The 27,805-nt window shown below is 43.0% G+C and overlaps 2 protein-coding genes across 11 annotated transcripts in view; one reads left to right on the top strand and one right to left on the bottom strand.

Annotated features, from left to right (window-relative positions):
* Nucleotides 1–25,748, top strand: part of LOC139272955 (homeobox-containing protein 1-like) — a 178,000-nt gene extending 152,252 nt beyond the window's left edge. For 5 of the 7 annotated variants that reach the window (XM_070889126.1, XM_070889125.1, XM_070889123.1 and 2 more), the window contains one exon: nt 1,868–10,401. In XM_070889126.1, coding sequence (XP_070745227.1) covers nt 1,868–2,008 — 141 coding nt within the window. In that variant the 3' untranslated portion in view covers nt 2,009–10,401. Of the gene's footprint in view, nt 1–1,867; nt 10,402–25,532 lie in introns of those variants that run through there. The other 2 variants (XM_070889124.1, XR_011594976.1) reach the window with 2 other exon arrangements.
* The window catches only part of LOC139272953 (kinesin-like protein KIF13B), a 247,742-nt gene continuing 240,035 nt past the window's right edge, over nt 20,099–27,805 (bottom strand). For all 4 annotated transcript variants that reach the window (XM_070889117.1, XM_070889120.1, XM_070889118.1 and 1 more), the window contains 3 exons: nt 25,513–25,575; nt 23,240–24,467; nt 20,099–21,152 (listed from right to left, as the gene is read on the bottom strand). In XM_070889117.1, the coding sequence (XP_070745218.1) occupies nt 20,842–21,152; nt 23,240–24,467; nt 25,513–25,575 (1,602 nt within the window). In that variant the 3' untranslated portion in view covers nt 20,099–20,841. The remainder of the gene's footprint in view (nt 21,153–23,239; nt 24,468–25,512; nt 25,576–27,805) is intronic.

Here is a 27,805-nt window from a genome sequence, read left to right as displayed (position 1 = left end):
GAAAGCTGCCAGACAGCTGTAAAAATCCCTAACTGGTTCACTTACGGCCTTCTGAGAAGGAAACATAGGAAATTGACGGGCAAGAAAAGACCAGCTGGCCCATCAAGTCTGCTCCACACACCATGATGGCTGGAACCTCACGACTAGGCACCTCCCATCCCCCCTGCCGCTGCAGCCCATTTAGTGGCCCAAATTGCCCTCCGCCTCAAACGGGCACACCTACCGTTTTTTTTGTGTGCAGTGATTGCCCCAATCGATGGGGGCGGGGTTTCGAGCGGTTTTGCCATTTTTTTCCCCTCTGCCACTGTCGGGGCAGTAAAGTCGGGCGACAGGAGTCAGTGCAGTGACGCCAATGACGTCGGTTAACTTCAGTTAAAGGGGCGGGCCGCTGCCAGATCTGCACAAAGTTTAGTTGGGCCCACTGGGTCACCAGGAAGGGTTTCGCCCGGGCCAGCAGCCTGGCACCCAAGAGGGGATGCCGGGCTGCCTATTGGCGGCCCGGCTGAACCCGTGGCCGCCATTGTCGGTCTGACTTTCGGAGTCGGCGTTGATTAAAATAAAATGGCGGCCGCGACAGGTCGCCCCCCCCCCCCTCCCCTTTAAGGGCGGATGCGCCGCCCAGCCACAAGCAGCTTCCCACCCGGGAAAAGCTGTCGGGAGCAAGGAGCGGTTTGCCCCTGTGGGGCAATTTCCCACGCGGGGCGGAAAGGGGGTCGCCGCCGATCGGTATGGGGTCAGCGCGTGCCCGACGGGGCGGGAACATCCACCACATCAAAAATAAAGGAGGGCAATTTCTCAAATGTCGGCACCTCCGCCCTGACTGCTTACCAACCCGTTACTGCCTCTTCAAAAATAAAGGATAATTTCAGCCCCTTAATCTCTTGGGAGAGGCAAAGAAAGAGAAGGAACATAGGCCAATAAGGGGAAAAAATACTCTGTAAAATTCCTCTCTAATACCTTCATGCGATTGAAACCATTCCATGAGATCCCATGGATAGGCAACACTTTATAATCCCCACTGTAGGAATATGCCACCCCTACACTGGATTCTAGTCCACACTACACGATTGACTCGATGAGCCCCATGAGAAAGCCACTCTTGTCGAAAAAGGTCCATCACCATCTTCTCAGGGCAACTAGGCTTGGACAATAATTGTGGCCTTGCCAGTTATCGGGAAATGGACCTTTTGGCTGATTATATCTCCTACTTAGTCCAGGGACATTTATGATCAATTCAGTTGCTTCACCGCTGCCCAAGGATCAGTGATCTCTGGTGCTGGTACCTTTTGCTAACTGTATACTGCACTGAGTTCTACATTGAGTCTTGTATTATTGCTGATGTTTCCCTTCAAAATAAATGATGGATCACAACAACAATAAAAATGGTAATAACGTATAATAGATCGGCAGGCAAATGAACTGCCTATTGTGGTAATGAGCTCTACAGACCAGAAAGATCCTAGCTTTTATCACTGCTCTGTCGTTGAGTTGGCAGATCTTGGTTGGGGCAGCAGAATCATTGTAAATGGCCTCAACATTCCTGAGTGGTTTTGAGGGGGATGGGGCGGGACGAGGATATCAGTGGGAATTCCTGTCCCTGATCTTCATCTAGTAACTGCTGCTGGAATGTTCCCATGTGTGGATATTGGGTAAACAAGAGCGGGCATAGCCTGTTGACGTTGAGTGCAGACTCATGTAGTGACCATTTGGGTGGAGGGCTACTAACGTCCAATAGTCCATATCCAAGCTCACTCCGTGCCTTCAGAAGAGGAGGAGGAGGAGGAGGAGGAGGAGAGAATTAGAGAAGGGTGAGGGAGGTGTTACCTGCTTTCCTCATGAACCAATGTGTTTTTTTTTCTAAACGCAGGATGACAACACGAGTCACAGTGATCCCCAGCAAGATCCCATCTCTTTAGCTGTAGAAATGGCCGCGGTCAATCACACCATCCTGGCATTAGCCAGACAAGGAGGTAGCGAAATAAAAAGAGAGGTGATCGAAGATGACTGAAGCACTGTAGGAAAGGACTGAGATATGGTACATCATTGGACTACCCTATCCTTAATGTAATCTCAATATATCTGTGCGTGATCTTGTTTTGAACTAGTTAATAGGGTTCTCTTCATCCAGATTGCAGTAAAACTATCCAGCTTGGTGCTCAGGGCGGAAGCTGTGCCTCTCACCCAGCAGCCCTCCAATGACCTGGCCAAAGTTGCTCCTCTGGTCCTAGTGTCTGGCTGCAAATATTCCTGGGGACCTGGTATCTCAGCATGAAGTGTTCCTGAGCCCAGCATTCCAGATAAAATGTACTTGCCAGCCTGCAACCTCAACGGAATGCTTCTCAAGCCTTTGCTATTCCAGCTGAAGGGTTCTTCTCCCACACCCACTCCTCCTCCATCATTCCAGCTGCAGGAGTTACAGCTTGAAGTGCTCCTGCACCTAGCGTTGTGGATTTCAAGTACTCGGCAATGGATGCCCTGGATTGAAGTATTCAGCCTGCCCTGACTCCAACCTCCAACATTAAATATTCCCAGTTCAGAGGGCACCTTCCTCGGCCAAGTCTCCCTAGAATTGCTCATTATCTGGCCTTGGCGTTCGTTATCTGTGCTGGACTTGGGAACTAAAGAGTTACAAATGCTCGTTGGTTCAGAATCGCAGTGAAAATATTTCTCCCACCGCTGGATTGTCGGCAATAAAAACTAGGAGTGGACCCCGACATTTGCTCGGAGTTTTGTAGGAGGGAGAGAACGGTTCCTGTTCGGTAGCCAGTGGCGACCTTCCAACGCTAATTCACCACCAAAAATTACAATTGGTTGGGACATCACATGCACCGCAATACCTTCGCATCCAGTCGCTTGGACGGCAAACACAGTTGCTTAGATGATCTTGCCTAAACCGGCAACGGCTGCAACAACAACCACTTGCATTTACATAGCGCCTTCAAGGTAGTAATGGGACTGACTTTAGTGAAGATCGAGCTCGGATCTGGCTAAACAGCGGGTTGTATTAGATTTGCACTTAAGAAGAGTTTGGCTCCACGCCCAGCCCAGTAGATGGACCTATGTGTTACAGGCAGAGAATGGACGCCTGTAACCCACGGACCAGATTCACTTCCTCCTAAAGTTCTCACAGAAAGTCCTTACTTCTTGGATCAACGCTTCTACAGTCGACTCCGGTATCCTTGGGTGACAGAGCATGCCCAGAGCCAGTGTGCCATTAAGGAGCTATAAGGGGATCCATATTTCTCCACGGTGCAAAATAATATTCTGAAGGGACTTGGTGTCTGGTCAGTCCTGCTTCATTTCTGTGCTCTGTGTTTTAATGCTGTTGGTCAGAGGCAGACTGGAAACCATTTATTTTTTTTGTGTGTCGTATTTCCCTTTTGCAGTGCAGTGACATTATGAATGTGAAACAGCAAGTATTCTGAGTGCAGAACCCTCCACTCACGATCCATGTTCCCGCTAAGGGAACATCTCCAAGGCCCCACGCAGGCTGCTCACCGGCTTTTACATTGTACATACCACGTGTGCACAAAAATTTAAAGGGACCGTACATTAAAAGAAACAGCCCACGCAGAACAAAGGCGCTGCTCACAGGGAACATTGCTCATGATTTGGGGCATTCATGTCCTTGCAGCAAGGAATTCTAGCAGAAAAGAGTCTGATCCCGGATGTTTTTGCCACAGACGCCTCAGTTTGTGGTGAACTAACTGATCACAACCTGGGTGCCTGTAGGGATGCTACGTTTGGCCTTCCTGGGTTAGGGAGGGGATGAAAAATCAGGCCGGATTCCCACTCCTCGTCAATGTTGTGTAATATGTGGTGGAACGTGCGTGCGTGTGTGTATTGGTGGTTGATGACATTGCGCTAGGGTGTGACTCCCTCACCAGCCTCCAGCACTTGCTGACTAAGGTCCGATATGGGGAACGGCCACTTAGGCAAGGTACTGAAGTCATGCAGAACCTTATCCAGCGAGGCGCTCCACCTTCAGGAGAAGAATGGGGGAGGGAGGAAATAGAAACCTTGGGAGGACGAGGCCCCATCAACCATGTGTGTGTGCAGTGTTGAGATGGATGTGTTTGTTTCTCTCTAGTTTTTTCATTGACTTGAACTCAAACCAGGAAATGTAGTTCCAGGAGGTGAAATTGGACACGAGGCGGATGATATTGCATTGATCGCTGGTTATACGCTCGTCCGCTGGTCAGACCCATGGACTTCAATAGAACGGAATATCAGGCATGTCGTATAAAGGTCGGCAAATGCATGCAACTCTGCCTCTTTTACGTCCGCGTCCAATCTCACCCCCACAATCTACATTTCTTGGTGAACGGGTTGAAACCCATCTGATCCCGGCTTACCAAGTGTCCGAGAGAAGATTTCCACTTTGTCTCTCCCCTCCCCCATTCCTCATTAACTTCGGCCATCCATTTTCTGGTTGGTCGGTCAGTGTTGAAATAAATTGTGATCCTCGCACTTACGATCATGGCTTCTTTAGTAATCTCCCCTGGCCACTGATGATCCATTTATATTACAGCGTTGCCTTTGCAAGCAGCCCTGTGATATAAAAGAGGTAGTGTCGGTGCCTGTGGGGAGGCTGACCTTTTATCCCAGTTTTGTATCTCAGCTGACTCACGGTGTGGGTTTCACATTGCCGGCTCCCCTTGGGAAAGGCTGCAGCACGAAACGGAAATGTTTGAAACATGATTTTAGAAATAACTTCATGCACCGATTTTGCAGCTATGCAGTTGGTCCAACATTACCTCCAGTGCTGCCAATAAGCCCCACGGAGTGAGCGGTAAATCCCACTGTAAGGCACAGCCTCTTCCGGGGTATGACTTTCGAAAGAAAATGTTCTTTTCCAATTTAAAAGTCTGGTCAGAGGTTAGAGAAGGGAAGGGCTTGTATTTATGGAGCTCCATTTCCCATCTCTCAGATGCCCCCAAGTGCTTCACGGATAATTAATTACCATGAAGTGCAGGCACTGTTATGTGAGCAAACGCAGAAGCCATTTTGTGCACAGGAAGATCCCACAAACAGCAGTTAGATGAAAGACCAGTTAAACTGGTGGTGGTTGAGGGTGATAATGCAGTTAAGCACAGTGTCACTGTTGAGAAACATTCCTGAACACAAAGGAGTGAAGAAACTTGCATTTATTTGGCACCTTTCATGGCCTCCGGATGTCCCAAAGTGCTTTACAGCCAATGAAGTACTTTTGAAGTGTAGACACTGTTTTAATGTAGGACAATACTGGGCCATTGAGCACCGTTTGTATATTATAAATACAGAGCCACGGATCACTGTATATTATAAATACAGAGCCACGGATCACTGTATATTATAAATACAGAGCCACGGATCACTGTATATTATAAATACAGAGCCACAGATCACTGTATATTATAAATACAGAGCCACGGATCACTGTATATTATAAATACAGAGCCACGGATCATTGTATATTATAAATAAAGAGCCACAGATCACTCTGTATAATATAATTATAGCATACTGGGTATCTGAAGTAGGTTACAAATAGAGCGGCTTGTGACTATTATAAATACAGAGCCAGTGAACTCCAGATTAAATTACCTCAGAATATAAATTGTATGTACAAGTCCCAAATAACACAAAGCTATAATTGTTCAGTTGTATTAATTTCACAAAGTGTGTTTGTAGAAAAGGTAAAGAAACGACGTAGGCTGCTAGTTGCTAACGTAATCGCTAACTGAAATCAGTCTTGACTACTGTAATTATAGAGTAATGACAAGAACTTGGCAGGTTCTTCCATGTAAGGATGTTGTGTACAGCTCTTCGAGGAGGTTCTCTGAGCACCTGCAAGCTTCATTCAGTGGCAGCACTCTCAGTATATTGGTTGTGGGTTCAAGATCTCTCAGAATCTAGGCTGCAGTATTACGGGAGTGCTACACTGTCAGAGGTGCTGTCTTCTGGATGGGGTGTTAAACCAGCCCGTTCAGTTGAATATTAAAGATTGAAAGACACTATTCAAAGAAAAGCAGGGAGTTCTCTCAGTATCCGAGCCAACATTCATCCCTCAATATCGTCTCGTTCATTGTTTGTGGGACCCTCCTTTGTTTGCCAATATTACAACACTGACCGCACTTACAAAGTAATTCATTGGCTGTGAACTGCTTTGAGACATCTTGATATGAAAGGCACTATCTAAATGCATTTTATTTCTTTCCCTCTACACTACACTTCATAAAGTACTTTATTGGCTGTAAAGCAATTTGGCACGTCCAGTGGTCGTGAAAGGTGCTATATAAATGCAAGTCTTTCTATCTCTCCTGTGCCTGGGACAAAAAAGGGAAGTGCGAGCACAGTACCTGGAGATGGGAGCATCTCTGTTTGGTGTCTGTAATTACTTCAATGACCATTAAAGTATAAAAAAAATTAAACCACTTAGCAGAAAAAATTAATTTGAATTTTTAATACAAAAGCAAAATACTGTGGATGCTGAAATAAAAACAGAGAATGCTGGAAATACTCAGCAGGGCAGCCAGCATCTGTGGAGGGAGAAACACATCTGTGGACAGATGCTGCCAGACCTGAGTATTTCCAGAATTTTTTGTTTTTATTTATTAATTATTTCTACTGTAGGTTTAATTGTAAAATGAGTATCTCAGGCCCAACCTCTGGAACTTCCTCCTTTTTAAAGTTTTTTTTAAAACTGTGCTTTTGCTGATCTCCTAATTCTGTTACTACACGGCTTGTGCTCTCCCAAGTAAGACACCCTGGGCTGTTTTATTACATTAAAGGCGGTGAGCGTGTTTGTTTGTATGAAATTCCTTTGTCCGCTATTGAAAATGGAGGCATTAATTCTATGTGGGTTAGTGCCTCGGTTAAAATACCAGACACAGGAACTTATCGAGCGCAGTTTTCAAAGCCTCACATGCCTAATTCAGGGTATTAAATTCATTGTCTTTCACTGTACCCTCTCCTGAGGCTTAAATGATTGACCCACTTGATTCGACCGCTACTTGGGTTTTTATTTATCTGCTTATTACAGCAGGATAATTTAGTTAAATATGTTACTTTTTATAGAATACCTTTTGCATCAAATCATCGGAAGTCGCATCACACAATGACTGACTTATCGATGTGTGCTGCCTCATGGCTGCTGCATGAGGGTTGCTATCTCTGTCCCTCCACAGGGCAGTGTATGCCTGCGAGAAGGCTGAGCCAAGCTTCAGACCACTGCTGACCATTGACTGTCATGGGATATGCCAGCTCTGTGCTGCATGGTCTGCAGACACCACAGCTCTGCACTTGGCTATTTGCCGAGCAGGGCTCCGTGCAGACAGTATCCCCCACAAGTCATCGCCGAGTAGGGTCACCAGTTGCTGGAAGAGGCCGGATGCCATTTAACAGGGTCCTTCTTCAGAAACCGTGATCCACATGCCCAAACAGCAGGATATGGCATGCAGGAGAGGCACGCCTCTGACTGCTGCTCATCTCTTCCCTCCCTTTACCCACTCCTGCACTGGAACTCCCATCAAATTTTCCTCTACCGGTTTATGGTAGTTTAGTGGTTATGTTACTGGACCAGTAATCCAAAGAACGTGAGTTCAATCCCACCATAGCAGTGGTATAGAGAAGGACTCCTGCCATCCTTACCCACTCCAACCTGTGAGTGACTCCAGTCCCATACCAACCTGATTTATTCTGAAGTGGCCTAGCAAGCCACTCGGTTGTTAGGCCAATGAGGGATGGGCAATAAATATTGGCCCTGCTGACGATGCCCACATCCTGAGAATGAATATTAAAAAGCTACATGATGCCACTACGCAGCGGGCAGCCAGCAGTAGAAAATCGAGGCTAAGCCTTCTGCCCTGACAACTGAGGACTGACACTTGCTGTATAGAGGCAGTCATAATGAATCATTAGTATATCATCGATCCCATATTTTGGAGTTTAGAAGAATGAGAGGTGATCTCATCAAAACATGCAAGATTCTGAGGGGGATTGCCAGGATAGATGTTGAGAGGTTGTTTCCCTAGCTGGAGTCACAGTTTCATGATAAGGGGTCGGCCATTTAAGACTGAGATGAGGAAGAATTTCTTTACTCAGAGGGTTGTGAATCTTTGGAATTCTCTAACCCAGAGGGCTGTGGATGCTGAATCATTGAACATATTCAAGGCTGGGATCTTTAGGGGAATCAAGGGATATGGGGATTGGGCAGGAAAGTGAAGTTGAGGTCGAAGATCAGCCATAATCTAATTGAATGTTGGAGCAAGCTCGAGGGGCCGAATGGCCAATCGTGCTAATTCTTATGTAGCACAGAAGGCCATTCACCAAGAGCTGTTGAATATTATTAATCATTTTATGTTTCTGTAGTGTGTGTGTGTGGGGGGGGGGGAAAGAGTGAGTGAGTGACTAAGAAAAAAAATGTAAACAGAAGCTGATATTTTTCAATAATCATGTAGTTGATGGACCAGGCTGATAAATCATGGAGCATCAGTTTTTTGATCTAGGGTCAGGCTTTTGTCGACTGAGCCCCTCAGCTCAGTCGGGCAAATGGTTCGAGCACTTGCACCTGCCAACTAGGATATTTAGCGCACGCAGTGTGATCTGCCAGGCGAGTGCCAAGAGTTTGCATGAAAAAGCTGGAAGGCAATGAAAGTGACAATTTCTGAACCATAACAAATCCCTTGTTGCAACAACCGACTTGCAATTACCAATAGCTATCATGCCATGTAGTGGTTGTGTTGATTTGGAGCATCACTCCCAGAAACAGTAGAAATAAACATTTGAGATAGTGGATTCACCTTAATGTTGTATTTATTGCAGTCTCGCTGGCTGATCAGTTGATTGGCAGCTATCAAGTTAACCGTTTACTTCCCGTACACCCTTTGAGCTAACTCTGCCAAACCTATAAACTAATGTACCCGGAACAGACACTGCTCACTCATGGTCTTATTTGCCTTGTAATAAGTTGATGTATTTTTTCTGCTAAGCAGAAAGGGAATATTCTGTAGATTGAGTGAAGGGAGGATTCAGGGTGGTATAATCCTTCCCTGTGTTATACATGTTGTATTTGCTGTTTTAGCAGCTGTCTCTGTGTCTGTAATACAATTCCACCTGCTCCCCTAATACAGGCCTCAAATGTTTTGCACACATCAGGGTACTTTCAAAATGACAGTTATCCGTTACTTTGTTCATTTTGTACAGGAGACACTGGACAGTGAGCCGGTGGCCAGAGCTGTGAGACATGCGTACCCAAGTCGTTAACTTTACTGTGCATTTTGACTGGGGGTGAGAAACAGGTTTCCATAAATTCTCAAAATTAACATTCCTTTTGTAAAGAGCAGTCCACTACAAATAACTGTGAATGAAGTGAGTGGGTGTATTATGAGTGAGATACCGGGACAGAGTACTTACGCAGCACTGGTATTCATCATTTGAGAGCTGAATGCAGCTCAGCTCAGGATGTTAGACTCCTGCCCTTGATTTTTTTCAGAACCTGTCCACGTGGAAACAGAATGAGATGTCTGGGCTCTTCAGACCAGTCCGGAAACATAAGTGTGATGAGGTAGATTCGGTTTCAAAAACTGGTGCAGGGGTATAAATAAGCTACCCACACTAACGTTCCTCTTTTAATTGGTGCCAATGCATCCCAGCCAATTTCTCCTGAGTGCTATTTAAAATAAAACTTGTCAGAGATTGGGGGGTGGAGACACACACACAAAAAGACCTAAGCAAGTCATAACTTAGAACCGAAGACGCTTGCAGCGTAGGAGGAGGTTATCACGTCGGTGCCAGCTCCTTGAAGCAATCCAAAACAAATCCCACTGTCATGCTCTTAACCCATAGCCTCGTATCTTCCTTTACTTCAAATATTGGTGCAATGGTTTCCAGCTCCACAACTCCATGTAGCAGAAACATTCCATGCGGCAAAAACCATTTTAACCTCTGCTCACTTGTAATCAATTGAGATATTTTATTGTAAAAAGGGATAGTGATTGTTGATATGAATGTCGAGGTGTTTGTTTCTAGCCCTACCTCAACATGTGGTCGTGGGAGACATGTTTTTAAATCACCTTTCTTGCAATTGTTTTAAGATCATGGATTTCAGTACACCTTAGTTCTTCATTTTAACTAAATACATTGTTCTGGAAGCTTCATCGTCTCCAGGAAACCTGCTCCTTGTACTCAGGGCAACAAAACCAGGAAAGGCAGCTTTCCTTATGATCACCCACATCCCCTTCATTCCACCCCCAGCGGTGAGCAGAGCCAGAACCACGCAAGTCTGAGACCAGCACAGATGCACCTACCTCTCTTTCAGGCTGGGTCATTGTCCCAGCCAGATTTTTCACTATCGCTGTGGCCTATTTCACAACTTTAAGCGATGAGGTTAGTGGGAGATGTTAGCAAGATTTTTTCTTTTTTAAAAAAAAAAGTTTCTAAATAAAGCTGCCCAATCGCAGACCATTATGGTTCTACTTTTGAAGTGTAATTTCTGATAATGGGGTTTGCTCTTTGTTTCTTAACGCCCCCCCCCCCCTCACCTCAGATACTGGCAGAAATACCACGTTACACCCCTCTGCTGCTGCCATACGAGTGAATTCTGGAAACGGGAACCATTCAATGGTTATGTTCAGATTCACATGTTGGCAGAATATTTTGAACAAAATCACCTCTGTGCTTCAGATACATTTCCACATGGTTTATTTTTTTTTAAAAAGACTAGTTTATGTAGTATAGGTGCAGAGAAAAAAAAGTCATACCTAGAAAGCAGCGCAATTTATTAAAAAAAGGTGTAAATGCTAATTTAAAATTGTCCCACAGCACATTCCTAAATGCCTCAGAACAGTAGGGATCATGTGCAGCTATTCATTACTACTTTGTACTCTGATGTAGTTTGTCTTGTTCTCTCATGTCTGCTTTTCCACAGCCTGGATAGGTGAAGAGATGCACAATACCGGTCATTAAAAAACAAAACACCAGGTTTGATTTGGGAGGGGAAGATGCAGGAAATGTGGCAGGTCTGCATTGAAATAACCAATTGATTTCCAAACTGGAAGGTGAACAGGATTACCTTAAAAAGCCTTAGAGATTTTTTTTAAATAAAAATTATATACTGAGCAGCAGAAAGTGTATTTTCATTTGAGTCCTGTATCGGTTTTCTTTTCCTATTCTGGATTAGTGCCTTTTTTGGACAGTAGACTGTTCCACAAAAAAGTAAAAATTGTTACGATGCTGTTTGTACAGTTTGTTTTAACAAATTATTATTTTTAAAAATTTGTTTTAAATCTGTATTGTACTAAGTAGGAAAAAATAAACTATAATTTAAATTGCTCTGCATTCAGTGTCTGATTTTTTTAAAAATGGGATTTTAATTTTTCTTTTTGGTTATCCCTCGTGATGTAGTTTTGCTGCTAGTTACAAACACCCTCCACATTAAATGAAGGGAAACAGGAAACCAGGGAGAACGATGGGACACAAGAATGGGGAAAGATTAAATAAAATCGCTGCAGTTACTACAGGCAGTCCCCAAAGTTTATTTTTAAATATACTTTGTTTTATTCGTATGTGGGCAAGACTGGCATTTATTACCCAACCCCAATTGCCTTCTTGCACCATTGCAGTCCATGTGTTGAAGGTACTCCCACAGTGCTGTTATGATGGGAGTTCCAGGATTTTGACCGATGATGAAGGAACAACAATATATTTCCAAGTCAGGATGGTGTGTGGCTTGGAGGTGGTGGTGTTCCCATATGCCTGCTGTCCTAGACCTTCTAGGTGGTAGAGGTCACGGGTTTAGAAGGTACTACCAAAGAAGCCTTGGCGAGTTGCTGCAGTGCATCTTGTAGATAGTACATACACACTGCAGCATGGAGTGCCGGTGGTGGAAGGGGTGCCAATCAAGCAGACAGTATTCCATCACACTCCTGACTAGTGCCTTGTCGATGGTGGAAAGGCTTTGGGGAATCTGGAGGAGACACATTTGCCGCAAAATACCCAGCCTCTGACCTGCTCTTGTTGCCACAGTGTTTATGTGGCTGGTCCAATTAAGTATCTGGTCGATGGTGGGGGATTTGGCGATAGTAATGCCGTTGAATGTCAAGGAGCGGTTGTTAGACTCATTTGTTGGAGAGAGTCATTGCCTGCACTTGTCTGGTGCAAATGTTACTTGCATCCCACAATTGGATTTTTAGGCAATAAAACTACTGAGCTCTCATTTGCTGACTCCAAAACCCTGATTTTGGTTCCATCTCAGTTGAACCAGTCAAGATTTGTCTCAAATAAAAACAGAAAATGTTGTAAATACTCAGGTCAGACAGCAAGAAACCGTGGATGTTTAAGGTCATTGATCAGAACGACCTGAAACGTTAACTGTTTTTCTCTCTCCACAAATGCTGCCTGACATAATGAGGTTTCGGTTTGTATTTCAGATTTCCATCATCCGCAGTATGTTGCTTAAGATTCATCTTGAAGTGGTGTTCTGAATTTACCTTGTCTACACCGTTTAATACCTTGTACATCTCCAAGGTCCCTTCATATCAGCATCCTATAATTAATCAGTACAAATGCAGTAAGAGAGAAACCAAGGAATAAAGGCAATACTAGTTTGTACATTAATTTGTAGTTTTTATTGCTCTTTATTTTTCAGCCAGAAGTAATGAGCAGTGTTATTATACAGAATATCTGACAGACAGCAAGATGACAAAGCGCCTTTGGATTTTATGGAGCCCTTAAATAGTCAAAATTACATACATTCAAATTTTTCAAATTGTGCTTTTTATATACAAACCCGGCAGATATACAGATTACCAACCAGCTACAGAACTCTGTGAATACTTCCCACCAGACTGCAACCAGCAATTAGTGTTAAGTTAAAACCTCGCTGAGGCTCCACACAAATGTTGAGCCTCAGTTAGAAATGGGAAGGTCAGTGTTTTATTCATACATAAAATGCCCTCAGCATCAGTAGTTAGAATTTTTTTTAAATGGTCACATTTATTATAAGATTATTCCAAAACTAATATGGTACATTTCTGCTCCAGAGCTGCAAACATTATAAATAAATGATTGTATTTTAAATCGATCCTGATGCATGCAGGCTGCCACGAGTACACTTGTAACACTGTAGAGTAGCATACCCTGTATGTTTTCTATACATCATAGCCCCAATATTTTATAAAATAGAATTTATATTAAAAAAGATGCGATGTTTGGACCGAATACTCTATCACACGTAGTGCCAGTTTAAAACAAAAACACATTAACTTGTTGACTAATCCTGCTGCTTGCTACAACCTGTACACAGCTGTGCACTGACACCATTTAAGAACATTCAAAACCTTTTCCCTCCTACTAATCACCCAGCCTTGAACCAACTGTATTTTGAACTACTGTCTTTTGACTCCACTACCTTATCCTGTAGGTTATTCCAAATGCTGGTCACCCTTTGAGTAACATTTTTTTTTTCCCCATTAGGATTGTAATTTACTTCTACAGATTAAAATTTACACCCTCTTGTTCTACTGGCTGTGAAGTAATATTCTGGGTTCTTTGCTGGACTGTGAGCTGGTAACAGTAATTGTGTTAAAGATGTGCAGTGAATGTTAAGAGGTAGCTAAAGCCTATTGTTGCATTGTCCCAAACATTTTTTAACATGTGCACAATGTTTAGAACATTAATTGAACCCAAAAAGACACCATCAACACTGCAGGTTAACTATAAGAACATGGATACTCAGCACAGTCATTACTCCAAACTTTTTTCTTATAAAGTTGAGTTCTCCCTCAACTAAAATAAAATAAAAAGAGCTTTAAAGCTATAGTTTACAGGTGTGCTACATCAGTCCAATACTTTACTAACCATTCACATGCTCCTGTGTAATATAAACACGGAACAAAACCCAGCAGCAGAGTATGGAAAATCACTCACTTGCAAAAAATGCACCTTAAACCAGGGCACCTGGTGCTGGTGGCTTGCCTTCTGTTAAACTTCTCCACTGCGCCTGTATATTCTATTCAAATGCGTCAATGCTCGTTTTTTGAATATAAACGGCACTTAGCCTGCTTCCAGTCATAATCTACTGCAATGTGAACATGAATGTTAAATAATATGTCAGCCAAGTATGGAGAGGAACTAAGGCTAATGTTACACTGTAACTGTCAATCTCTGCCTGGCATTTGTGGAGAGAAATGTTTAGTCAGCAGACTGGAGTTATACTACCAACAGTACAAATGTAACACTCAGGTCAGCCGCAAAGGAGCTCTGAACCTGCGTGCTTAGATGTATGTGTGGAACTTGCCTCCAGAGCCACTCATTTTTAATGTGCACCAAAAACTATTTCACAGCAACACAAGTGGCAATATTGCCTCACTGGAAGAGTCTATAACAGTGTGGAACTGGCAGTGTTTCCTACGAGCTCTATCCTCACAGACTGTTTCAGAAAGATTGCACAGTGATGTAGAATTACACATCATAAATCAGGCAGCAAAATCACTTTGCATGAAAATCCATCAGTTCTCCAAATGGAAAATGGACTATTGGAATCAAATGTTCCACTGGCTACTCATACATCACCCCAACATTTCAACACTTGCAAAAAAACCTCCAGTTTCGAGTTAAGCAAACATACACGGCACTGGGATCTTGTTAGAACTGTATTTAAAACAGAACTATGTTTTTTGAGGAAGCTCTCTGCCGATATCAGTTCGAAACTACACAAGGACATGCTGAGCTCTGCACTTTTCAGTTAGCAGCGAACAAGTGCCAAGAAAGTTGACAAATTTGTTGCAACAATATTTTTTTTAAATTAAGGAAGAAACTCTTTACTAAGTTACTTTAAAAACAAATCATTGCGCTACCATTTAAAAAAATAAGGGGACCATTTTGAAGCTGTAGCAGACCCACTGGCCGTGACAAAAAAAGAGGGCCCTTTATCATCCTATTTAATTCAGCAGCTTTGACTCAATTACAACTAAACTTGATTAACAAAAACTAATTTCATTCTCTCGCTTTCATAGCTCACCCTCTCCATTCCCCTTTTCCCCTGTACCTAAAGACATTTTCTTCAGTGACATTATATCTCAGGGAAGGAGTAAGGCAAAAATGTCTTGGATAATCCAGGATGCCTATTTGATGCACACAATACATCTTCAACATACCCAGTGGGAAGTATTCACAGAAGATTTTCTCCTGGTCCAAACCCATCTAATTTCATTAATAATGTCAATTATAAACGTGCAAAACAAACTGAATCAATTGTCCCAACAATGGCCCCAGTTGCACCAATTGAACTCCAAACTTCCTGGGGACGTTACTTAGAGTAATATACGTGGCTAAATAATACCTCAGTTTAATTTTAGTTTTTAAATAACCAATAAGTAATCTTCAGGGCATCATAAATAACAAAATTAGGTTTATCCAGTGGTTCCTCGAGTTAACCATCAACAAATGCCAGTGATTATGCCACGCACTAATGGCAGACTTAATTTGGCCACTGTCGACTTACAAGACCTGTATTATAGGCAGGATAATTCTGTAAGTGACGACTTGCAGCAAATACTTCCCCCCCCCCCACCCCACCCCACAAAAAAAGTAAAACATAACATTAGCTCAATTTCTTTTTTTAAATAAACCCCATTGAGCAATGCTGGGCGCTGTGAGCCCTTGCTCATCAGATTGTTTGCTGGCTATAAAATGTCCACAAAACTGTCTGTTCACACATTAAAGCCGTACACCAATACACAGAGTAATTACTCCTCCCAATTAATACACAGCAGATATTTCAATCTGGAATCCATGTGACAGCAATGGAATGAATATGCAAGAGAAAAAAAAACATAACATTAAAAATATTAACATGAAAGCCTCAACTTGTGCATTTAATTATATGTTTAGATGTCATTCTTAAATCATAAACATTGCTAACTTTGTGATTAAAATTTCAAAACCAGTTTAAAAAAAAATTACTCAAAGCTTCATATGTTGTTATAGGTACCTGCAGCACACAAACAGCCATCTTGGAGAAAATGCTAAACTTTATATCATCCTATAACCTTAAAGGACTATATGGGACGATATACAATTTCCACTGGCAGTCGGGAAACAGGGGTTATATTATGTTAGCTGACACCCTTCCTGTACAAACGCTTAAATGTAGTAAATTTCTGTGTGCACTTTTAAAAAAGAAATGCAGATATTAAAGCAGTGACTCTAAAGCTTGTGTTAAAAGAGTACACTTGAATTTAGTACAATTGTGTACAGGAAAGGGGGGCTGGTTGGAAAATATGCCTTTAGATCTCTATACTCGTATAGACCTGTACTAATTCATATTACAATGGCTGTTTTCCTCTACCCTTCTTCTAACTGAGGTAAAGAGCTCGTTACAAGGCAGATTGGTGTGTGCAGTCAGTTTTTATAACTGTACTTTCACAGAGATAACCAGAATCACGAGACTAGGCGAGAAATCTGTTGCAAGTTGGTACCCGAGCATTTCTGTGCTCTCACCATCCGGATCCAAGTACTCGAGCTAACTGCCCTTTTCACAGGTCTCTGGCTGCATTATTTTGTTATAAAATCCAATAGACAAAGTTTTAAAAAAAACTACACAAATCAGTCCCATTCGGTTCACACAAGTTTAATATTACTGGTACTGGGAATTATGGCCCCAAGTTTCCAAGGCAAAACGGGTGCCCCACTGAGCTGGGCGCCTGTTTTTCGCGCTGAAAACGGCGCCTGAAAAAAAACGTGCGATTCTGGAGCGCCCTGCAGCTCCATGGCTGCTTGGCGCGGCGCCCAGGGGGGCGGAGCCGACCACTCGCGCCGATTTTGTAAGTGGGAGGGGGCGGGTACCATTTAAATTAGTTTTTTTCGTGCCGGCAACCCTGCGCGTGCGCATTGGAGCGTTCGCGCACGCACAGTGTGAAGGAAACATTGGCACTCGGCCATTTTTGTAGTTCTTTGTAGCTGTTCAATTTTTAACATTTTTTAATAAAACCACATTGCCCTTCCATGATCAGCACTGAGGCTTCTTGCAGCAGTGAGAAGGCTGCAGGAAGCCTCAGAAGTTGAGGCAGCCGTTTCCCGACGGGCCCGACCGACGGCAGGGGGGCCTCCTCCTCCGCCCCCCCCCCCCCCCCCCCCCCCCCCGCTGCTGCCATCGGTCGGGCCCTTACTGCCTCCCCCCCCTGCCATCGGGAACGGCTGCCTCAACTTGTGAGGCTTCCTGTAGCCTTCTCACTGTCTGAAGCACTTTCACACAGGTAGGAACATGGTTTATTCTTTTCTTTGCTTATAAATTTTTATTCAGGTTGGAATTATTTGTATAATATTTGTATAAGTATAACTAAGGATTTATTGTAGAATTTAATGACTTCCCTTCCCCCCCCCACCTCGTTCCGGACGCCTAATTTGTAACCTGCGCCTGATTTTTTAATGTGTAGACAAGGTTTTTTCAGGCCTACAAAAATCTTCACTTGCTCCATTCTAAGTTAGTTTGGAGTACGTTTTCACTGTGGAAACTTTCAAATCAGGCGTCAGTGGCCGGACACGCCCCCTTTTGAAAATAAAATTCAGTTCCAAAGTGAAACTGCAGAAAACTTAAATGTGGAGAATTCCGATTTCTAAGATACTCCGTTCTCCACCAGTTGCTCCTAAAAATCAGGAGCAAATCATGTGGAAACTTGGGGCCTAAGAGAGGACTGATTAGGCCACAGATAAAAATATGAAATATGGTCACAGAATCCAGCTCTCAAAGCCCTGACTTCAACTACTCAGAAAACAACTGATTGTGCATTAACACACAGGCATCAATTTGGCAAATGGTTTCCTGCAGAAATTAGGTTTATAAAAAATCAATCAACCATTTGCACAAATCACACTTATCCCTTTCACCTTTCTACCCCCTCGCAAAAAGATCAAAACTACTCGAAAAATAATCAGCTTTACCTTTGAACTCAAACAGTACCATCCGTCAAGCTCAACAATTCAGCCAAATTGAGTCATTCAAATAATGCATCTGACATTACAACACTGGTCAAGAGGAGAGGGTCAATAACATTCGAGCAAAATAATAAAACCCACAAACACAAAGAAATGCAATCTAAAGTATAGGACTTCACACTGAAATAAAAGCATTCCGGTACAATTCACAAGGAAAAGTATGAAACTGGAAACGGCTATTCAGCCCATCAAGTAGGGTCCTTCCACAGATTGTGTATAATCTACCCACCCTATTTAAATCTCCTGAGGAACACTTCTGCACAGATACCCCCCGATGCCCAAGAAGTGATGAAACAAAATGTACAGTATTCACCCCTCACCTGCCAATTACATTCTTGTCCTCTGCTTAACTTAAAGGAAGCCCAGCAACTTAAGGGTTTTCCAGGCAGTTGAGTGCATGGAATACCCTGCAATGAAATCTCAAATCCAACAGAGTCATGTAGAGAGCAGGGGAGAGTTCAGATTGTGGCAAACGGCGAGAATTTCTGATTGCTGGCCGCTGGAGCAGAGGTTATCACAGCCCTTGAAGGGAACTGCATGGGCTGTGGTGTGGAGAAACTCTGCAACATCTCGTCAACCCACTACCCGTGTGGGAGAGTGAGAAGTCGGACTATTCTTTCACCCATTACTGTCTGGGAAGGTTATCCCTGTGACTGGCTCCATGTTAAAGAACATTTACACTGAATTCTGGTTCATTAAGTTCAAATATCAATGATTGTTTTTAAACACACACACACATATATGTGTGTGTGTTTAAAAACAACATTGTAGTTGCACTATGACATCATAGAATGGACGACATGAAACAGGATAAATTTCCAGCTGAGGCAGGCAGAATAAAATGGAAATAGCTCTAGCCAGCACTCAATGTGATGCAGTAAGCTGGACTTCCCCAACACACACACTTACAAAGAGCACTTAAAGCAATATGCTTGCATCACTAGTGCCATTGATGGTTTCTGGATATCCTATAAAATGTCAGACTTATTAAAAGTATTCCCTACAGCGGTAGCACAGAGTTCAAGGTGTAAATCTAAACATCAAAAGATACAACTGAAAAAACAGCAACTGCTGAAATTTTAAAATAGATCGAAATTGTTGGAAATACACAGCAGGTTTATCACCATCTGAAACAGAAACAAGTTCGCCAGAGCTGGGGAGAAATAATTGAAGGCCCTTTTTAGATGTTTAATCGCAGTTAACATACCCGACACAACTTCTACTTGTATGTTCTCTTCCCCCTTTGTTTTGTTCAGTTCTATAAAGGCATCAACTTACATTCTAGTTTCCAGTTCTGACTAAGGCTCTACACCTGACCCATTAATCAAGTCTTTTCTCTTTTCAGATGACATCTTACCTCTCGTCTATTTCCAATGCTTTGTTATTTTTATTAAAAATATTATTTTGATCATTGAGAAGACACCTAGAAATAGAGTCCTAGAAATGTCAGATTGCACAGAGTGAAAGCCTTCCCTCATTCCTCTTGTAACAGTAATGTCTGCTCACTCATTGTAGCCACTTGATATTTATCCAAGTAAATCAAGGAGGTTCCGTTTCTGTGCAAAGCTCCCAATGGAATTAACATCCACTTTTCTACAAAACTTTTAATGTAAATTAAACCCACAATTGCAGAGTCTATAAAATGCACTGTGTTATGGTCTTTAAGCTAACAGTAGAAATGGTCTGGTGAGGCAGAGCTGTCGAAGGTCTGGCCATGCTGTCCCACATCTGCTACCACAACTTGGTTCTGGTTGGACGGTCAGACACAATTCCAAGGTTTACCAGCAGTCAAGTGGTTGAAAATCCCATCTTTCTCAAAGGTTTGGAGCCTGCACAGTTCAGCCACAGATTACTACAAAACATGCCTCAGAATCCCAACAGACCAGTTAAACTATGTTGCATTACACGGGAACAGCATTTTCATTTCTGCTATTAAATGTGGTGAAACAGACTCCTGGGCTCGGATTTGAGTGTTTCCACCCAGGGAGAATGGGGCGGTGACACCCTGACAATTGCGGCAAAACACACAATGCCCCGTTCACAGCACTATTTGTGGTGCCTTTACATGGGCAGCCCAGCACGAGCTGATGGACTCCCCCCCCCCATCCCACCATCCCGCCGGCCCTTCCCTAGACTGGCGAGCTGCCTGCGAGTGCTGGAACAGGGTTTACAGCTTGCCATCAGGATAGAAACAGGGCCCAGCCCTCAAAATGGCTCGGACCTCTCAGCAAGGGCTTCGAATGGGTGGGACGGATGCTCCTCGTCCCCACCCACTCGAAGTCCGCCCACATGTCGTATCCTGGTGAAATCTCAGTGCTGCAAGAACACAATGCTGAGTGAAGTGTCTCAGGATCAGGACGTTAACACTCAAGTTCTCGGATGCTTTTCACCATGATAATGTTCGATTCGACAACTGCGGTTAAATAGAGGGTTTCTTTTGTTGCAAATGCACATTTGACTCCAAACAAGGAAAAGTGAAGGCAATTCAAAGTGATTGAAGGGAGCTGTCAAACTTTCACAATGCAAGAGCCCTTGTGTGAATCATAAAAAGTATTGTTACAATACATGTCCAGTAATTCACAAGCCCAACTGATGATTGCCGTTTTCAGGTACTGTTTGATTATCATCTTCTAGTTTGAAGGAGGAAAATAAAATGAGGTTACCGTTTGAAGATAAATGAACAGGACGGATGAAGAGGGGAAAAATAAATGTGAAGTAAAGGAGCAGGATAAATGTCGGCAGATTTGTATCCTCGGGATGGGAGAAGTTATTCAGCAAAGGCACCAGGGTCCAGCTTAAAGAAGTTCCCTGTGGATGTTCAGTTCCGAAGCCATGCCGGGAAGATCGAAACATCTGGCTCATTTCTCACAAAGGCTTTTGCTCAGCGGACCAGGATTTCCTGTACTCGCTCTTTTTCGGAGTCCTGTCGCCCGATCGGAGCCCCGTTCCACCTTCGGATTTGGCGAGTGCAGTGAGAGCTGACAAGTTTGGGTTCGACCTTGAAAAGTTTCCACTTCTGCGATTCTCTGAAGCCGCAGCTAACTGTATCCGGGTGCCGGTGTTGCGGCGTTTTGCTGAGCCAGTGGCTTTTGCGACTCGATTTGGCCTCACTAATACTCCGTAGCCTGGGTTACATCGGAAATACTGCTTTCCACCAACTGAGCCGTCATTTTTTCCTGAAACATAATAAAAATATTTTATTTTTAAAAAGTAAACTAAATACAAATTGCAAAACATCCAGAGAGCAAATCAAAGTAATAAAAAAAAATTTCACGGGATGTTGGCGTCACTAGCAAGACCAGCATTTACTGCCCATTCCTAATTGTCCGAGAAGGTGGTGGTGAGCTGCCTTCTTGAATCGCTGCAGTCCATGAGGTGAGTATACTTCTTTGTAGCGGTTTGGTTCAACTGAGTGGCTTACTGGGCCATTTCAGAGACAGTGGTTGGAGTCACACACAGGCCAGACCGGTTAAGGACAGCAGACTTCCTTCCCTGAAGGACATTAGTGAACCAGATGGGTTTTTACGACAATCTGGTAGTTACCATTACTGATACTAGCTTTTTATTCCAGATTTATTTAATTAACTGAATTTAAATTCCACCAGCTGCCATGGTGGGATTTGAACTCATGTTTCCACATCATGAGTCCATTAATTAGTAGTCTAGTAACATAACACTATGCTACCGTACCCCATAAATCCAATTAAATGCCTACTTCCCCGTACTCTGTGATTCAAAACAGTGAAGCTAAAGGGTTTGGGGAATTTACAAGTAGAAAATATTCCAATTATAACTCGCATATCCGCTTCAGAAGTAGGTTTATTAGAATGCTGTGAACTGGGCTCATCCTTTAGTAAAGGAAGTCATGCATGCTTTCTTATCTGATCTATGCGGAACCTAGCCCCGTGACATGGTGAGTTATGCAATGTTTAACTATTGCCCATTAAAATGTTTAGACAACTTCACAAAAGATGGAGATTTGGCACACAGGACGGTAGGGCACAGAGCCGCCTTCAATCCCCACACAATCAACGCTGGGAATTAAAATAACTTGGAGCTTTTCTCCATGAGGCACTCTCACACATTTATAATGGCTGGCTCAGGGCAGACTGGCCCCAAAGCAGGTCAACTCTTTCACCTGTCGTCTGAAAGAACAGGATGAAAGGAATGTTGGAACAGGAGTAGACCTGATCTTTACCTCAACTCTATTTAGGGGAGAAAATAACTTGAAAATGAAAAGGGATCAATTCCTCAGCCCAGTCTAAAAAAAGAAACAAGTATTTCTCCTAGCTCTTTAATTTCATATCCTGGTTGGTTCAAAGCTAAAGAGCACAAAACTACAAGACCAGTTGAAATGAAGAAGTCCTTCTGCCCATCGTCACCAGAAGTGAGAAAAGATAGTGGGACAAATTTCTCTGCGCAGAGGCGTGTTGAAACAATGGAATTATCTGGAACAAGGGTGGCTGAGGCAGAGACTGTTGTATCTTTTAAGGGAGAATTGGATAGATATTTGAAGTAAAGGGAGATACAGGCCCGTGGCGAGAATGCAAAGCAGTGGAAGTTTTGTCGAGAGCAAACCAACTGTCTCCTCCCGTGCTGCAAGTCCTACCAACTTCCCATTACAGCTTTAACATCCACTTGAACAGATTGTGATGTCTCATCCGAAGGGCCTTCTTCCGTGCTGTAACCATTCGATAATTCTATGATAGCACATCGGTCAATGCCGCACTTGCTGAGTGCTGAACTGGAGGAGGTTACGAATTCAAACCTTGGAATGGGATTTGGCCCGAGAGGTGAGATTTTTACTTACTGGGTGGGGCTGACTAATAACAGCTAAAATGATAGTAAATAATGAGATATTATAGAATAAATTTACCGAGGGGAGGTGACCATTTGATCAATGCAACCATGTTAATATATTTCTCTATTTGTTACCTGGCAGAACAAAAGTCACCATCTACGAACATCAGCATTTTGCAGCTTAAACCTTAAACAAATTTAATTATTTATAAAACACAGATACTGAATAAAGAAGCACCTTCCAGAACCAAGGAAGAGAATGAACAAGAAATAAGGAAAATGAAAAATTCGAAACAAGAGTTTGCTTAACAATAATCAAACTCCTTTCCTGTGGGAAGGATCAACTCAAAGTCTTGGAAACCAACCAAATGAGAGAAAGTATTGAAATTAAAGGTGGAGGTATTTTAGAACCCTTTTAAAATATAAAACCAAAAATCAATTGAAACTTTTCTCGGTCTCTTACCTGCTGGAACCTCCAGCTCAATTCCAATCCAAATTCCATCAGCAAATCCCGTGGGTCCTATATACCTGACTGTACCCGTCTTGTTCGTACCGACTGAGACATACTCCCCCTCTTTTAGCCACTCGGGGACAGTGTCAACAGCTTCCTCAGAATCTGAAATAACTTCAAGTTTTTCGCTTGATAACTTATGATCATCAACCTTTGTACTTACAGTCACAGTTTTCTCAGAATCTATCACCAATGCGCTATCTACAGCCAAGCCTGAGGCCCCAGAGTCCCATTGCTCTGTTGACCATTGCGTTGCTTTGTTTTCAAGGCTATCTTCAAAATCTTGCCAAGTGTTTTCGTCCCCCAAGATGCCAGTGAAAGATTTCAGCTCGGATGTTCTTACTTTTTGGATTTTGAAAGGGTTGGATGCTGCGGTTTTGGGCTGCGTCGCATTGGATTTCGGCTTAGACTTTGAGACAGTTAATGCCGAGGCTGGCTTCTGTACTGGTGACAGATCTTTCAATTCATCGATTTGGAGGGAATGCAGAGTGGACATCTGGTTGGGCAAAACAGTGCCATCAGTTTGGTCCAATGGCGGTTCAGTTGGCTCAGAGGTAGAGAAGCTGTTTTTAGTGTCACCTGATGCAGATTTTTCTTCGGCTTCTGCTGCCATTGCTTCATGTGCAGACACTGCTGTTACCTCAGAGTTTAGTGATCGATTTTGAAAGCTTCCACAATCCTTCCCAGTATCCTTGTTTGAGCTTTGCATTTGGGGTTGACTTGCACCGTCACTGGGCACCTGTGGGACAGCACCTTTCGCCTGATTAATTTGCTGCTGCATAGCCAGAGATACATTGGCTGCATGTTCAGCAAAGCAGGAATTTGGTTTCACCTCAGCGCCCAGCTGTGCCGAACTCTCGCTGCTCGATATTCTTTGATATTGTAACTGGGCCGACGTGTCCCTGTCTGGAGTTGCCCGATTGGACGGGGGTACGCCGACATCGCTGCTCGTTGCCGTAGCTGTTTCAGAGAGGGTTGCTGAGGAAACACTGTGGGAGAAATATCCACTCGAACCTTCGCTCGAAGGACTCGGAGGCTCTTCTTGTGGTACATGGCTTTGTGTGTCTGCAGGCTCATTCGTCAAAGGTGCACTTCGAGTCTCTGAGCCGGTCACTGCAGGCTGGCCGGGTTTGGTAATCACCACTGAAGCAGAAGGTACTCTTTCTTTTTCTTCGTAAGCCTGATGAAAATGTATAGAAACACCACGTTTTGGCAAAGCAAAAGGTGTTAGTGCATTTCACCCCTTCTCTTCACTACCCGCGATAGACATTTATACTTTGCACTGATCAAGTACAGGGAGGCACCTGCGATGCTGAGATCATGAATAAATCTCAGATACGTTCTTCATCGTCCTCCTCCTAGCTGGAGGAAGATGTCTCAGGGGACACTCCACAAAGGAGGTGCGAAAGAGAAGTGAGCAAAACTGGGGTAAAAAAAAAATGTATTTTTAAAAAAGAATAGATTTTCTCAGTCTGTCCTCAATCTAAAAAGCACTATTCTGTATACGCCACTAAAGACAAATACTGTAAAAATTAATATATAATTTTTTAAAAAGGAAATGAATTTGCATTTATATAGCAACTTAGGACATCTCAAAAGTGCTTCACAATAAATTTCTTCTGAAGCAGTCGCTGTTCTTGTGCAGCAAAATCAGCAGCCAATTATGCACAGCAAGATCCATATATAGGTTCAATAAAGAATATTCTGGGCAGAGGAGAGAGTGACCACATATTAAAAAATGTCAACACCAAGAACCTTGTTCTTGCTTTCAAATCTCTCCATGGCCTTGCACCATCGCATTTGAGTAATCTTCTCGAAGCCTACGTCCCAACCGACACCCTCATCCTTATGATTCTGGATTACTGCTTGTCCCTCTGCCCCATCATTGGAAAGCTCTCTCCCAAAGCCATTTGACCTCGCTACCGCTCACTGCCTTTAAAAGTATTCTAAAAACATCTCTCTTGGAGTGTGCCTTATGTCTCGCCCTTCAACTTCCTGCTATGTCCACCTTTCATTCTTGTAAAGCACTCCAAAGTAATTTTTTTCAGGACCGCTATGTAAATGTAAGTTGTTGAATGCATGGGGTAGAGACATGGGACAATTGTAAATAATGTTGATCATTCATGATTTAGTGCAGAAAATGTTACCGGTCTAAGATCTTATAGCTGCCAAACACGCATGAATTGTAATATTGAGCCTTTTCCAGCCTAAGAGATTGTACTTACGTCTTTGTTCTGTTCAACAGCACCGTCAAGGCTAGCAGCCTGCACCAAGATTCGAGGAACAGACTACAGAAAAGAAATACTGATCAGTTACCATATGCTACCTAGCCAAATAAGGCTCAAACATAACATTCGGAACAGACTGCCAATGGCTCCAATTATGCAGTAACCTGTGCAAGTTTTGTTTTAAAAAGGGCCTCACTACTAAGCATTTTAAGTTAACATTCCTACATCACAACAGTGACTTCACTTCAAAATAAAAGTACTTAAATGACTTTAAAGTGCTTTGGGATGTCCTGATGTCATGAAAGGCACTATATAAATCAAAGTTATTTATTTCTTCACACTTTTTATTGAAATATTGTTGAAAACATTATTTTGTCATAATTAGAACATATTGCGAGGAGTTACTGATACTAGCCAGATAAGGGAGTTGGACTTGCACTGAACAGTCACAAAACAACGCACTTCAGCAATCCCTTCCCATTTCCCAATGGATGCATTGGTTTTGATCTCTCAAAATTCCGTAGATTGGAAGGTAGCAAATGTAACACTGCTATTCAAGGAAGGAGGGAGAGAGAAAACAGGGAACTACAGGCTAGTTAGCCTGACATCAGTCGTTGGGAAAATGCCGGAATCTATTGTTAAGGAAGTGGTATCAGGGTACTTACGACAGAGTTAACATGGTTTTATGAAAGGAAAATCGTGTTTGACAAACTTATTCGAGTTTTTTGAGGATGTAACTAGCACGGTAAATAAAGGGGAACCAGTGGATGCAGAATATTTGGATTTCCAAAATGCATTCGTGAAGGTGCCACATAAAAGGTTATTACACAAGATAAGGGCTCAGGGGATTAGAGGTAATGTATTAGCATGGATAGAGGATTGGTTAACGGACAGAAAACAGAGAGTAGGGATAAACGGGACTCTTTCAGGTTGGCAGGCTGTAACTAGTGGGGTGCCGCAAGGATCAGTGGTGGGGCTTCAGCTCTTTACACTCTATATTAATGACCTAGATGAAGGGACCGAGTATAATGTATCCAAGTTTGCTGATGATACAAAGCTAGGTGGGACAATAAGCTGTGAGGAGAACACAAAGGAATTATAGATACTTGCCTTTGAGGCAATACAACGGAGGTTCACTAGACTGATTTCTGGGATAAGAGGGCTGTCTTATGATGAGAGATTGTGTAGAATGGGCCTATGCTCTCTGGAGTTTAGAAGAATGAGAGGTGATCTCATTGAAACATACAAGATTCTGAAGAGTAGATGCTGAGAGGTTGTTTCCCCTGGCTGGAGTGTCTAGAACGAAGGGGCACAGTCTCGGGATAAGAGGTCGGCCATTTAAGACCGAGATGAGGAGGAATTTCTTCACTGAGGGTTGTGAATCTTTAGAATTCTCTGCCCCAGAGGGTTGTGGATGCTGAGTCTCTGAATATATTCAAGGCCGAGAGAGATAGATTTTTGGAGTCTAGGGGAATCAAGGGATATGGAGATTAGGCGGGAAAGTGGAGTTGAGATTGACAATCAGCCATGATCTTATTGAATGGCGGAGCAGGCTCGAGGGGCCGTAGGGCCTACTCCTGCTCCTATTTCTTATGTTATGTTCTTATGTTGCAATGATATGTATGTTCAGGAGTGTGGCAAACTTTGTATCGAATGGCTTATCACTGAATATTTCATTACAAGAAAAGTGGTATAAACTGAGTAACTAGTAATGTTAATCTGCCAGGTATCTGGATACCTCCCTGCACTTTTGTGAGAAGCGTCGTTCACTTATCTCAGAAATATTCTGTCCACCATATTGAAAAGCCAACATTGGAAATATATATTGGCCCGATTTTCTATCAACTTTAGAAAGGTTTCCTTAAGTTTCTAGTTTCACAATTCTTTCACATTCAGCATACATTTTGACACTAGTAAAAACATGATCAAGTATTTAGGATTTTTAAAGCCCACACTGACCAGCTTCAGTGAAATATTGAGAGAGCTGTGCCTGTCTCTCCCACCTTCCAAATTCACAATGTTCTGCCAATGACTCCCCATCTGCTTCTTGACGATTAAGCTCATTACATCTGCCATTGTTGAAATCGTTCATATGTCAAGCCTGCACCAATTGCTCTTCCCTCAACTTGGGCACTCTCATTGTCACAACTGGCCTGCTTCAACACTGCAGCCAATTAAACCAGCCAACTCAAATTGCCCATGCTCCTGGAGGCCGCAGTGATTTACGTTCTTATTGTCCCTGCATCTAAATAGACTGAAATAAGACTGAACAAAAAGGCTTTTCAGTGTC

Source organism: Pristiophorus japonicus, chromosome 9, assembly GCF_044704955.1.
Source record: "Pristiophorus japonicus isolate sPriJap1 chromosome 9, sPriJap1.hap1, whole genome shotgun sequence".
In the NCBI taxonomy this organism is placed as follows: domain Eukaryota; kingdom Metazoa; phylum Chordata; class Chondrichthyes; family Pristiophoridae; genus Pristiophorus; species Pristiophorus japonicus.
Note: the sequence above shows the minus strand (reverse complement) of the source record. Positions and strands in the feature narration are given on the sequence as shown.